Source organism: Globicephala melas, chromosome 16 (assembly GCF_963455315.2).
Source record: "Globicephala melas chromosome 16, mGloMel1.2, whole genome shotgun sequence".
Taxonomy (NCBI): Eukaryota; Metazoa; Chordata; class Mammalia; order Artiodactyla; family Delphinidae; genus Globicephala; species Globicephala melas.
Genome location: NC_083329.1, coordinates 69,355,345 through 69,370,023, shown reverse-complemented (window position 1 = coordinate 69,370,023; position 14,679 = coordinate 69,355,345). Strand labels below are relative to the sequence as shown.

Sequence of the window (14,679 nt, the reverse complement as noted above, 5' to 3'; positions counted from 1 at the left end):
GCCTATGGTACATATTTCAGAACTATCTCATAAAGTTGTTATACTATTTTGGTATTTCTGTAACCAAATCTCCTATATGAGATGTAAGAACCTCTTTTATGCCCAAATTCACTCTACATAAAATAATGTTATAATGAGATTCCATTGTATTCATAGTGTTACTACTAATATTACATGATTTCCACTTTATTTTACACTGGAAAAATCTCAAATGCAGAGATGGGCTTATTTTGAACAATGCAATGTTCAAAATCAATTTAAAGATTTTAATGCTTCAGAAATAATCCAATAAATTTGCCTTCCTTTGAAAAAGGTAGAATTTTAGATTCTTTTCATTCAATGAAGATTAAAAAATACTTACAATATGGTCACATTTTCAAAACATATATCTGTGATTGTTTTATCCACAATCACCATGTCAGTATCAAAAACTTCAGCTCCCATTTTGAATAAACAAAAAATGGCATAGCGCTGTGATCCTAGAGAAGAAAAACAACATAACACAATGATTCATGTGATGAATCATGCCTATATTATGTTAAAATCTGCTTGAAAATGAAAATAATTAGTCTAAATATTTGCTAATAGATTCTTATTTTCATACATTGTACACTGTAATCCTTTAACTTTTTATAGAGACTGTTTTGCCAATATATATTAATAGCTTGCCCAACTAAGGCACAACAATTAAAGTAGGGAGTATCAAAAAATAAAGTTAAAAATAGAGGCCTCTCAGCAGCCTAAACGTACCCACCAAACTCACAAATTTTATTCCTAGAAAACTCTTTAAGCTTTAATTAATAGCAAATTTATTATTTTATGTACATACTATTACCCCTGTCATTTGCTTTCCAAGTATATTTTAAGAAAAATAAGTTTTCTATTATGAGAGGTTAGGAGCAAGCACATTAACAGCAAAACATTTTCCACCAAACTGAAAGGGAGGAAACCACAAAAACAATAAAAAGTAGACATGTGAACACAAAAACCATAGCTGCTGGGCCTTCTAATTTGATGATGTTTTTAAGAAGTATTAGGTGATTAAAGGACTGAAACCTCATTACTGAGAAAATGTACCTCTTCAGAAAAACTTAACTCTCTACTGCAATCAGGAAGATGTACTTAATACCTGCATGTATTCCTTTGTAAAGTAATTTATATTTCCTAATTGAATAACAAATGTACTAATCTGATTTTGGATTTTTCATATAAAACTAATTGTGCTCAATGTGATTCAGATTTTAAAGTATGAGGAACAAAGCTATCACAATAGACAAGAAAGATAAAGGATTATCATATCTTTTCTGCTTTGCCTCTAAGAGCTAAAAATCATTTGAGGTTAATTTCCATGACCCACAATGCATGGATTTGTTAAGACTATATGAAGCCATAAAATGCTGAAGGGGAAAACAATCAGATCAAGCTAAAAATCTTTTCCTCTTACATCCTGTTAAATAATCTGAAGTAAGAAAACAAGGCAGAAAGATCTCCAAGATCTTGGTCAAATAATGTTGCCTTTACCATGACTCAAACATTTCCTTCCATTGCACAATTCCCTTCTCTATTACCTGTTACTCACCATCCTTGCACAGGTTCCTATCAACAAGATTCTGCTTATTCTGTCAAATGACATCCATTTATTTCACTGGAGAAGCAGTTTTTTCTCCTAATAATCTCAAATTTACTACATATTACAGAAGATATTTCAATTACAATTAAAATCATACATACGTTCTTTACTGCTGAAGTGATCAGAGTCTTTCCACATTAGTGGTATACGAATATCTATAGAGGAAGGGGAAAAGAAATGACAAGTAATAATTTTGGTAAATTTCATTTCTTAAGAGTGAAAGAAACCTCTGAATTCCACAATGGATTCTGACCATTAAAGCCAATATTTATTTATTATTTAAATATTCAAACACAATAATGTTTCCTCTTAAAAACAGCTTAGACTAGGAATATAAAATCTGTTATATTTATTTTACTAAAAAAACCCACCAACTACTACGCAAGAAATTAATTGATTAAGAAAGGTCTGTAATAAGCTTATGCCATAAAATTTTCTTTTCATGATTTATGTTTTTGAAATAGGTGAAATTTGGGTAACCTAGTGTTCAATTTCTATTTTGGGTAAGCAGTAGCAGCAAATGTAGTTAAATATATTTCAAAATCATAGAATAGTAGAGGTAGAAATGACTTTAGAACTTTTGTCCACTATGCAAACTTTAAAGATGAAGAAAATTAAGTTGTCTAAGATTGACTTGTCTAAGATCATTGGTTTCTGGGAGAGACCCAGCTCTTAACAAACAAATCCAAGGTCTCTCCATTAAGAAGATTTAACTTGTCTACAAAAGAATTTGCAGATCTTTGTATATTCATGTTACAAACTGTAGCATTTTCCTTAAGAAAACTAAAAAGAGAAATGTATTACTTCTTTCAGGCCAAGAAAAGGGCGTACGTTCTAAAAGTGAGCTAAACATATTTCTCTCATTCACACGTTCTTCAAACTCCAAAGTGACTGTGTTAACAATCTTTATTCCGGAAATTAATCTAGAGCTTTGACACAGTCAAAATTTTGCCTTCCTAGTTTTCTCCATTCTTCCCTTTACTTTTAATACTAGGTTAACATTATGTAGTAACAATTTTCCTCTGACATTCTTATGCTATCTGCATAGTTTCAAAGTTAGAGAATTAAGGTATTACCAAATAGATTAAGATGTGTGATTACAGCATAACACAGCACAGTAGAAATCTCAATGATAAAGTGAAGTTAGTTTTAATTTTTAATTTTGTACTCAGTACAAAAACGATATCGAACCTTTCTGGAAATTTTCTGTTTAAGACATTTCCTTATTACACTTAGGAAGTTTATTTGCATATTTTTCATACCTATTAATTATGCCACTTTCAAATAATTATAAATCTTTCTGAACATAAGCTATTTGGCTACCTTTATGATGTGCTTCACTTTTAGATCCCATGATCTTTTGTCTACATTTTTATTTGTTTAGCATTCTAAGGTTCTTAGTGCCTATTTCCAATTTCCTTTCTAGAACATCTTTGTATTACTCCATCCCTATTCTGCCCAACCAGGTAGAAAGTTTGGCTAAACACTTTACATACATTTCATCCAACAATAATTTTTAAAATATATTTACTAATTTATGGTTGTGTTTTCATTGTCATTTGTCTCAAAGTATTTTTTAATTCCCTCTTCAATTTCATCACTGACCCACTGGGTTTTTAGTACCATGTTGTTTAGTCTCCATGTAATTGTTTTTTCTTGTTTCTCTTTGTGTGGTTTATTTTCAGTTTCATGCCGTTGTACATGGAAAAGATGCTTGAAAAACTTTCTATCCTCTTAAATTTGCTGAGGCTTGTTTTGTGTCCTAGTATGTGGGTCTATCCTAGAGAGTGTTCCATGTGCACTTGCAAAGAATGTATATTCTGGATTTTGTAAAAACACAACCATTCAAAATCTGTGGCATGCAGCAAAGGCAGTCCTGAGATGGAAGTTCATAGCAACACAGGCCTTCCTCAAAAAACAAGAAAAATCTCAAATAAATAACCTAACCTACCACCTGAAAGAATTAGAAAAAAAAAGAACAAACTAAACCTAAAGTTCAGCAGAAGGAAGAAAACAATAAAGATCAAAGAGGAAATAAATAAAATAGAGATTTAAAAACTATAGGAAAAAAACAATAAAAACAAGAGCTGTTTTTTTGAAAGGGTAAACAAAATGGACAAACCTCTAGTCAGGCTCACCAAGAAGAGAGAGGACCCAAATAAACAAAATAAGAAATGAAAGAGGAGAAGAAAGAATGGATATTTCAGAAATACAAAAAACCATAAGAGAACACTATGAACAATTATATGCCAACAAACTGAACAACCTAGAAGAAATGGACAAGTTTCTAAAAACACAGAGCCCACCAAAATTGAATCAAGAATCAAGAAGAAATGGATAATTTGAACAGACCAATCACTAGAAGTGAAATAGAATCTCCAAAAAAACCAAAACCAAAAACTCCAGGGGCTTCCCTCGTGGTGCAGTGGTTGAGAATCCGCCTGCCAACGCAGGGGACATGGGTTCAAGCCCTGGTCTGGGAAGATCCAACATGCTGTGGAGCAACTAAGCCCATGCACCACAACTACTGAACCTGTGCTCTAGAGCCCACAAGCCACAACTACTGAGCCCACGTGCCACAACTACTGAAGCCCACACACCTAGAGCCCGTGTTCTGTGACAAGAGAAGCCACCACAATGAGAAGCCCGCGCACCGCAACGAAGACCCAACACAGCCAAAAATTTAACAAAAAAATAATTAATTAAACAAACAGACAAAAAACAAAAACTCCCTGCAAAACAAAGTCCAGGACTGGATGACTTCACTGTGGAATTCTACCAAACATACAAAGAACTCAGACCAATCCTTCTCAAACTATACCAAAACACTGAAGAGGAGGGAACACTCCCAAAGTCATTCTATGAAGCCACCATCACCCTGATACCAAAATCAGGCAAAAGCACTATCAAAAAAGAAAATTATAGGCCAATATCTTTGATGAATACAGATGCAGAAATTCTCAACAAAATATTAGCAAACCAAATCCAACAACACATAAAAAAGACCATACGCCACGATCAAGTTGGATTTATCCCAGGGTCACAAGGATGGTTCAACATATGCAAATCAATCAATGTGATACACCACATCAACAAAAGAAAGGACAAAAACCACATGATTATCTCGATAGATGCAAAAACAGCACTTGATAAAATTCAACATCCATTCATGATAAAAACTCTTACCAAAGTGAGTATAGAGGAAACATATCTCAACATAATAAAAGCTATTTATGGCAAACCTACAGCTGACATAATACTCAATGGTGAGAAGTTGAAAGCCTTCTCACTAAATTCTGGAACAAGACAAGGATGCCCAATCTAACCACTTTTTTTTTTTTTTTTGGTCGCACCTCATAGTTTGTGGGATCTTAGTTCCCCAACCAGGGACTGAACCCGGGCCCACAGCAGTGAAAGCACAAAGTCTTAACCACTGGACCACCAGGGAATTCCTTCACCACTTCTATTCAACATAGCATTGGAAGTCTAGCCACAGCAATCAGACAAGAAAAAAATAAATAAAATATATCCAAATTGGAAGGCAATAGGTTACATTGTCATTATATGCAGATGACATGATAGTACATAGAAAGAACCCTAAAGACTCCATACAAAAACTATTAGAACTGATAAACAAATTCAGCAAGGTAGCAGGATACAAGATTAACATACAGAAATCTGTTGCATTTATTTACGATAACAATGAAATACCAGAAAGGGAAAGTTAAAAAAAAAAAATCACTTTTAAAATCACATCAAAAAAATAAAATATTTAGGAATAAACCTGACCAAGGAGGTGACATATGCTGAGAACTATAAAAACACTGATAAGGGAAATTAAAGATGATTTAAAGAAATGGAAAGATATACCATGCTCTTGGATTGGAAGAATTAATATTGTTAAAATAGCCATACTACCCAAAGCAATCTACAGAATTAATGCAATCCCTGTCACATTAACCCCTGTCACTTTATACCAAACTTGAATAATCGTAAAATTTATACAGAACAATAAAAGACCCAGAATTGTCAAAGCAATCCTGAGGAAAAAGAACAAAGCTAGAGGCATAATTCTCCCAGACTTCAGACAATACCTCAAAGCTACAGTAATCAAAACAGCATGGACTGGCACAAAAACAGACATATGGATCAACAGAACAGAAAAGAGAGCCCAGAAATAAACCCACACACCAATAGTCAATTAATTTTCAACAAAGGAGGCAAGAATATACAATGGAAAAAAGACAATCTCTTTGGCAAGTGATGTTGGGAAAGCTGGACAGCTACATGTAAATCAATGAAGTTAGAACACTCCCTCAACACCATACACAAAAACTCAAAATGGCTTAAAGACTTAAATATAAAACAGGATACCATAAAACTCCTAGAAGAGACCATAAGCAAAACATTCTCTGACATAAATCATACCAATGTTTTCTTAGGTCAGTCTCCCAAGGCAATAGAAATAAAAGCAAAAACAAACAAATGGGACCTAATCAAACTTAAAAGCTTTTGCACAGCAAAGGAAATCATAAACGAAGCGAAAAGACAATCTACGGACTGGGAGAAAGTATTGATATTTGTAAATGATGCGATCCATGAGGCCTTAATTTCCAAAACACATAAACAACTCATACAACTCAGTAATAAAAAAAACAAACAAGTCAATCAAAAAATGGGCAGAAATCCTAAATAGACATTTCTCCAAAGAAGACCTACAGATGGCCAACAGGCACATAAAGATGCTCAACATCACTATTTTTTAGAGAAATGCAAATCAAAACTACAAAAATTACCTGACCAGTGAGGTACCATCTCATGCTGGTCAGGATGGCCATCATGAAAAAGTCTACAAGTAACAAATGCTGGAGCGGGTATGGAAAAAAGGGAACCCTCCTACACTGTTCGTGGGAATGTAAATTGGTGCAGCCACTATGGAAAACAGTATGGAAGTTCCTCAAAAAACTAAAAATAGAGTTGCCATGTGATCCAGCAATCCCAGCCCGGGCATATATCCGGACAAAACTATAATTTGAAAAAATACATGCACACCAATGTTCATAGCAGCACTATTTACAACAGCCAAGACATGGAAGCAACTCAAATGTCCATTGAGAGATGAATGAATAAAAAAGATGTGGTACATAAATACAATGGAATACTACTCAGCCATAAAAAAGAATGAAATAATGCCATTTGCAGCAATATGAATGGACCTAGATATTAGCATACTGTGAGGCAAGTCAAAAAGAGAAAGACAAACACCATATGGTATCATTTATATTTTGGATCTAAAATACAACACGAACTTATTTACAAAACAGAAATAGACTCACAGACACAGAGAACAAATTTACAGTTACCAAAGGGGAAAGGGGGTGGGCGAGAGATAAATTAGGAGTTTGGGATTAGCAGATACAAACTACTATATATAAAATAAACAACAGGTCCTACTGTTTAGCACAGGGAACTATATTCATATCTTGTAATAACCTATAATAGAGAAGAATATGAAACAGAATATATATATATACACACACATATATGTATAACGGAATCACTTTGCTGTATGCCAGAAAGTAACACAACATTGTAAACTGACTGTACTTCAATTAAATATACATATATTTACTAATTTAATAGTCAAGTGACAGGATTTAATTGTTTACGTTTTCTTTTCTTTTTAAAAATATTTATTTATTTATTTGGTTGCACCGGATCTTAGTTGCAGCACGCGGGATCTTCATTGCTGCATGTGGGATCTCTAGTTGTGGCATGTGGGATCTAGTTCCCTGACAAGGGATCGAAGGCAGGTATTGGGAACATGGAGTCTTAGCCACTGGACATTTGCATTTTCTTGACTAAGAAAAATGTTAATAAACTTACTGGTCAGTTCAGTGAATATGTTTGTATCCATGGCCCATTTTTCTTGTTCTTTTTAAAAATATATTTATGGTTTGTACTTTTAAAAATTAATTATTTAGGGACTTCCCTGGTGGCGCAGTGATTCAGAATCTGCCTGCCGAGGCAGGGGACACGGGTTCGAGCCCTGGTCTAGGAAGATCCCACATGCCGCAGAGCAACTAAGCCCAGGCGCCACAACTACTGAGCCTGTGCTCTAGAGCCTGCAAGCCACAACTACTGAGCCCGTGCTCTAGAGCCTGTGAGCCACAACTACTGAGCCTGTGTGCCACAACTACTGAAGCCCGTGAGCCTAGAGCCCGTGCTCCACAACAAGAGAAGCCATCACAATGAAAAGCCCATGCACGGCAACAACAAATAACCCCCCCTCGCCGCAACTAAAGAAAGCCCACGTGGCAATGAAGACCCAATGCAGCCCAAATAAATGAATGAATGAATGAATCTTAAAAAATTATTTAATATTTGTAAGATTTTTGAGTATGTGAGGTAAACATATAAATATTCTTCTTATAAAAACAGTTCTAGCTCCATTTATATATTTAATAGGCCTTCTCTTCTTCACTGATTGAATGATGCCATCTTTATCATATATGCCGTTCTGAGTAAGTGTTCTTTCCTTGGCTATATGCTTTATAGATCTAATTGAATCGTTATCTATCCTGATACCAATACCATACCATCATAACCATTGAAACATTATAATATACTTTACCATCTGTCAGAAATATGTCCTTCCAAAAACATTTTATTCTCTCTTGCTAATTTCTTTAAGTAAATCTTAGAAATAATGTGTCAAAATTCCCCCTCCAATGTTTTATTAGAATTCTAGTATCCAAAGTAACTTGGGAACTGTTAACTTTACAATATGCTATTTACATAGAGTAGCATAATACAGTTACCCTCATATTTTTATTAAGGTTATTCATGCGGTATTTAATGTTTTTGTTTTTTGCTGCTTTTATTGTAACTCGTTCTTGCTGGTGTTGAGAGCAGCTACAACTTTTTATGTATATATCTTGAATCTAGCCACTTTTACTGAATTCTTTATTAATTCAAACAATGTTTCAGTAAATTTCCTTATATTTTCTAGGTCTGCAATCTATTATCTTCAAATAGTACTCAATTTATCTATTTATTTTCAGTAGTTTCATCTTTCATTCTTACTATTTTAGCTAAAATTTCTAAAACTCTGTTGTAATATTAATATAATAGACATTGCTATTTTGTTCTTGATTTTAATGGGCTCACCTTTATTGTTTTATAATTATGACTTGGCTGGTGTCCTGTCAAAGGGCCTGCTTCTTGCTTGACCAGAATTGCTGACTCACTGCAGTTCACAACTGTTCTTTTTCACAGCTATTCTTTTTCTAGTAGGGTGGTATTAACTATTTACACTATCTTGGAAGGAACATGGACCCTTACTTACTTTGCTGTACAACCATGGCCTATTGGTCAGTCTTGCCCTTTCCCATGCCTAGCTATGTCAGATCCTCAAGAGGAGAAGGTGGACATTTCTTATCTATTTCCCAGGTGGTCACGTACTGTTCAGATGGCAAAAGATGTGTAACTCATTAGCTACATTTTAAAATTCAGTCTCGAAGAGTAGAAATTCCTTCCAGCTTCTTGCAAATGGTTGACTCAGTTTTAATTTACAGTACTCTTACCTTTGTCTTTTTTTTAATGTCTTAATTGACACTTTAATGGTAAAGTGAAAGAGCCATAATAGGATCGCTAACTTGATGCTATCAGGTCCTAGAAGTCTATCGTTTTCAAAAGTGAAAACCGAGGTACTTTGTGAACTGATTTGGCTTTAGTCATCGAATTAGTAGTTAGTGAATAGGCTGAGACAATTACCGTATGCAATTATTTGGTGTTGAGCAGAAACAATCGGGATAAACCTCAATTATTCTTTTTACTTTTATAAAGATCTGGCCAGTGAGTGGTGAAGCTAGAAATAGAAATTCCCGGTATCTCCTGGAAATCAATGTAATCTCAGAAACATTATGAAACTTTGTTGCAAATATTCATTTTGATCAAAACAAAAGTCACATTTTCATTCCCATGTCAAAAGAAAATGAATTTATAAAGGTGAATTAGTTTTTAATGTTCTTTGTTTTTATCTTTCACAAATATGCAGACAAGATATAATTAAGCCTCAGCAAAGATGTAAACAAATTACATATGTATCCCATTTTCTGAGACTTTTGGCTCCTTAATTTAATTTAAAATGATCTTTTAAAAAGAAGAAACACATGCAGAAATAAGTTTAATTTCTATACTTGAGTATTCATGGTCAAGAAAATAGTTTTTTCTCTACTTTAAATGTTTTTATTTAAACACTCTTCTAAATGGAGAGTTAATGCTAATTTCATGATTGCTGCAGTCAATAAACTATTATGAAATGACAGTAGAGGCTAACTTTATCATGGCATTCAGTCTTCAACAGCAATTTAACACCTCTCATTTGTGTACTGAGTGGCACTACACCAGAAGCAAGGAATGGAGGATTATGTTTAAGTATTTTTAGAAAACCCCCTTTAAAGATCTATAATATTTTGTTTTTTCACATTAAAATGTATTGAACATAGTGAACAACTAATATGTAAAAGTGCTATGCTTGGCATCAAAAGGATAAATAAGATACAAAACATGTTTTATTCCATTCATAATTGGAAAGATGAAAACATAAATAACTATAAAACAAGCAATGGATTTTTATATATAGCTCAGATATTTTTCTGAAGAATTTTTGCTGAGGGTAATTCCTCTGATTTAGGACAATTATTTCATATGTAAAATTCAGGTATATCCTTCCTGTAGGAGAATTTTTAACATGAAGACATTTTTAAAAACAGTTCCTTGGGAAAAAAAAAAACAAAACAACCAAACAGTTCCTTGGATAAGAGGGCCTGAAATACAGCAGCAGCCTCCCTGAGGCTTTTAGCCAATGAAACAAAGTAGTTATTATTTAAGGACCGCTGGAGGTCTGTTGTTTCCAAAACGTACCAATGAGATAATATTTATAAAAGGTACATTATCTAACTAGTATACACATGAGTCAGCCATGTATTTATTCACTTCAATCTGTGGCATCTCCAAGCCATTGTCTTTAGCTTCCTTAACACTTTGGAGAAACTGAGACAACACAGCATAAGTGCCATCTAGTGGTAAAGTGTCTCCAAACTGCATTAAGAATTACAGAAGGGAAAAACATTTCTAGCAGGGAACAGGGAAGGCTTTATAGATGAGCAAATAGATCCTGAAGATAATATAGTTATTTCAAGAGCTAACTGGGTATTAGGAACATGGGGTGTGTTGACAGAACAGGAAGAGAAATGTCTCGCTAAAGCAGACAGCTTATGTATAGGAGTAGTGGAAGATATGACTAGAAAAATATTTGGGAATAGAAAACTCTAGGGGGAAGTCTAGTCTCTATCCTATGGGCAATGGAGTGTAGTCATCCACCCAATCAATATTCACTGAGTGATAACTACGTACAAGCACTGTGTTAGCTCCTGGGTATATAGTGATGAACAAAGCAAACAAGGTTCCAACCCTCATGGAAATTCTGGAGTAGACAAACGTTAAACACAGTATTGAAACTTCTGAGCAAAAACGGAATGGGGAGTCAAAAGACTTGAGTTTGCAGCCCAGCTCAACCAAAGTCATTTAACCTCTGAGTCTATAGAAAAAGGGAACTACCCTACCTATTACACAGTGTTGCAGTAAGGAGAAAACTTCATAATATATGTAATATACATGAAACAGTTTTCTCAAATTGTAAAATTCTACACAAATGTAGAGCATAATGATGAAAACAGTGTTTTAGAACAAATATTCTGATAGAGGTATGCAAAATAAAATGAAAAGAGAAAATGGACATAGGGAATTAAAAAGCCCCACTAACTCTAGGAAGTTACTTTATAGAATTTATTCAGCAATAGAAAAATGATCCAATATAGCATACCTGATATGGCAATCTTTCCCTTACATGCTGTTCGTGCTTTACTTTCAAAATTCACATCACTGTCAAAAGAAAAAAAACCCTAATGAAAAAAAGGATCTTCTCTAATAAGCAATTGTTTTAACGAACTTTCACAAATGCCTAAATATTAAAAATAAACACATCTTTGAATAATAATGACTTCCAGTTAACATAAACTATTTGTCTTAAACTTTATGATGTTTAGTCAACAGTAGCTGGCTTTAAAAGAAATATATAGAGCCATTATCTTTGATTTTTTTCATACAAGCTTTACATTCCCTGATGATTATATAATGAAAGGCTTTTGTGACCTCTTACATTTAAAAACAAGATGTGCAATATTTGTACAGGTCCTAGGAAGTATAATACCTTGCATCACCATTTCATAAATTATATTTCTAGCTTACCAGATTATAGTTGCCTGAAAAAGTTAATGAACTTCCCAACCATGAACATGCTGCCCAAGAGTATCTTATCCTTATAAAATCTAACAAATATTTAAAAAATTACTCTCTGCTACATATTCATGTGTGGTAATATCATATTTCATTTCCTTGAAGTTCTAAAAAGCTAAGCATACACTGAAACAATAAATGAACTAAGTTGGCAAAGGAAGGGAGTAGCCCTCTAGAGAGAATAAAATGTGGAGAGGAAAACATTATCATGACAATAGAAAAGGTCTCAAAGGAAATTCTTGGGATATAAGACACTTCCAGTTCTGACTGTAGACTATACTATTATCATAAAAATTTTTTTCAGGGACTTCCCTGGTGGTGCAGTGGTTAACACTCCATGCTCCCAATGCAGGGGGCCTGGGTTCGATCCCTGGTATGGGAACTGGATCCCACGTGCATGCCACAACTAAGAGTTTGCATGCCACAACTAAGGAGCCCACGTACCACAACTAAGAAGCTGGTGAGCCACAACAAAGGAGCCCACGAGCTGCAACTAAGGAGCCCACGAGCTGCAACTAAGACCCGACACAACCAAATAAATAAATACTTAAATATTAAAAAAAATTTTTTTCAAAATAGTTATCTTCTATTAGACCAAATCAATCCCATCTCTGAATAGTTATCCAATATCCTATTTCCTAATAACCTGCATTTAGAGATTAGCATTCCATTTCTAGAGCAATGTATCCAGGAGTATTCTTCTTTGCACTTTTTTCTGGCCTCTATTTAATTTGGTTAGCCAATTAACTGCCAGTTAATTTAACTAGGTACTTCAAATACGTGGTAAGATAGAAACTTTTCATTTGAATACTGCTTTGATTCTAAAAGGGCTTTTGGAGAAAGATTGGGTGGGAGTTTGAAGTGTATCTAACTAAGTTTCAGGAGAGTGACACACCTTAACACATTTCAGTAGCCTTGTTAAAAAGATTGCATATATATTCATTATCATGCATCCAAATTTGAAAACAAAATACATCATCCCATCATTTTTTACTCTCTTAGTGGATTAAGCACATAAGTATTACAGGTGAAATATATTCCAAAGGAGCAAAAAGAATTTACTGATGTATTGAAGTCGATAAGCTTATATGGGACATTTATACGGTATTTACAGAATCAAGCACTAGGTGTAACTAAAGTAATGTTGTGGACTTACAGCCATAAATTTTCAGGATCCTATCTAATTACCTTATGGTCACACTGGTATTTAAGTTAAAAGGAAATTCACTCAGTGAAAAATAAAAGTACTCATTATTTCAAAATAATGTTTTGTTGAATCATAAATTTTAAAAAGAGTCAAGTTCGGTATTTTATACTCAAGTTCAGTTTGTCACGTTGGAGAATTTTAGCTGGCTTATTAATTCATCAGAGTGAAAAATTCAATTGAATAGTCTACTATGTTGTGGTGAAAATAATATACTGAAAGGCCCACTAGAAACCAAACACAAATCTCAATTTCCTCAAATTGGTACAAGAAATACAATATAAATACAGTTGGTTGGCATTTGTAATACTTCTAAAAACACGTTCTATATGAGCAATGCATAATATAAATTCTTAAAATATTTATTTCAGTGAAAAATACAAGGAAGCTCTAATACAGTGAGTAACTTGAGTATTATGGAATAGGTCATAAATTATGTTAAAATTGAAATCCATTAGGCATTATTAAATTGGATTAAACTTGAGGCTTTGGCAGACAAGTGAAATTCTAAAATACTAGAATCACCAAAAGCAAACTTGCTGAACATTTACCAAAAAAATTTTTCCCCTCCAAACTATTCAACCACCTGGCAGAGTATAGCTTTCTCCCCTATAAGTATAAAATTACTTGCATAGGCATTTTCAGGACCTGTCAACAAACTTATTATATACAAATATTATCAAATTATAATATAAATCCAATTAACCATATAATCTTACAGAATGATTCTTTCTTTAAAAAATTGAGAGATGAACTAAAGTAATCCAGACTCATGTTTCAGAAGCTTGAATTATTTTCATTTCAAATAACTCAACTGCTATTTAGGGTGCTAAAATGTGATGTTTTTCTAATTAATCCAAATTGACAATAAATTGTTAAACATTATCTGTTTAATAATGTGCTACTGTAGCTAACAGTTTGCTACAGTTAAATCAATAGTTGTTTTAAAATCTGCAATGTTAATGTCAATTCTAAATGCTACAGTTAGAGAGCCAGTCTGAGGAAAAAGCAAATAACCACAAAATCATTCAAACAAAAGCACAGCTAAATAATAGTGTACCTTATTCTTTTTTTTTTGTACCTTATTCTTATGAACCCAGTTTAGAGCATTATTTTGGTAAGACTTGTAATTTAAAAGATAGAGATAAAAATATATAAGACAAACTTTTAACTTTGTTTTATTAACTTATATTTCTGCCTGTAGGTAAATAAAATGACCAACAGAGGGTGCCAATCAGCCACTTTGTTGCTCAAAAATCTGTATTAAAATTGGCCAAGTAAATACATATTATCCTATTTTATATTGTTCCATATGGGAATTTAAAATAGCATTTCTTTTCCAGAATTAACAAGATACAATGAGAAATAACACAATGATGAAAGAATTTTATATTAACAAAGCATTTAGAAGAATTCTAAATACTATTCTATTATTTCAAAGCAGGTTATAAAATTCTTCACCTCTTGTGCAAATAAGTGAAAA

The 14,679-nt window shown here is 33.4% G+C and overlaps 1 protein-coding gene across 4 annotated transcripts in view; it reads right to left on the bottom strand.

Moving 5' to 3' along the window:
* Positions 1 to 14,679, bottom strand: part of RTKN2 (rhotekin 2) — an 88,870-nt gene that overhangs the window by 46,413 nt on the left and 27,778 nt on the right. For all 4 annotated transcript variants that reach the window (XR_011376781.1, XM_060286175.1, XM_030848200.3 and 1 more), the window contains exons 3-5: positions 11,520 to 11,578; positions 1,732 to 1,785; positions 362 to 479 (exon numbers count right to left, since the gene is read on the bottom strand). Coding sequence is in view for 3 of the 4 variants with exons in the window: in XM_060286175.1 (XP_060142158.1) it covers positions 362 to 479; positions 1,732 to 1,785; positions 11,520 to 11,578 (231 nt within the window). In the remaining variant the exon portion in view is untranslated. The remainder of the gene's footprint in view (positions 1 to 361; positions 480 to 1,731; positions 1,786 to 11,519; positions 11,579 to 14,679) is intronic.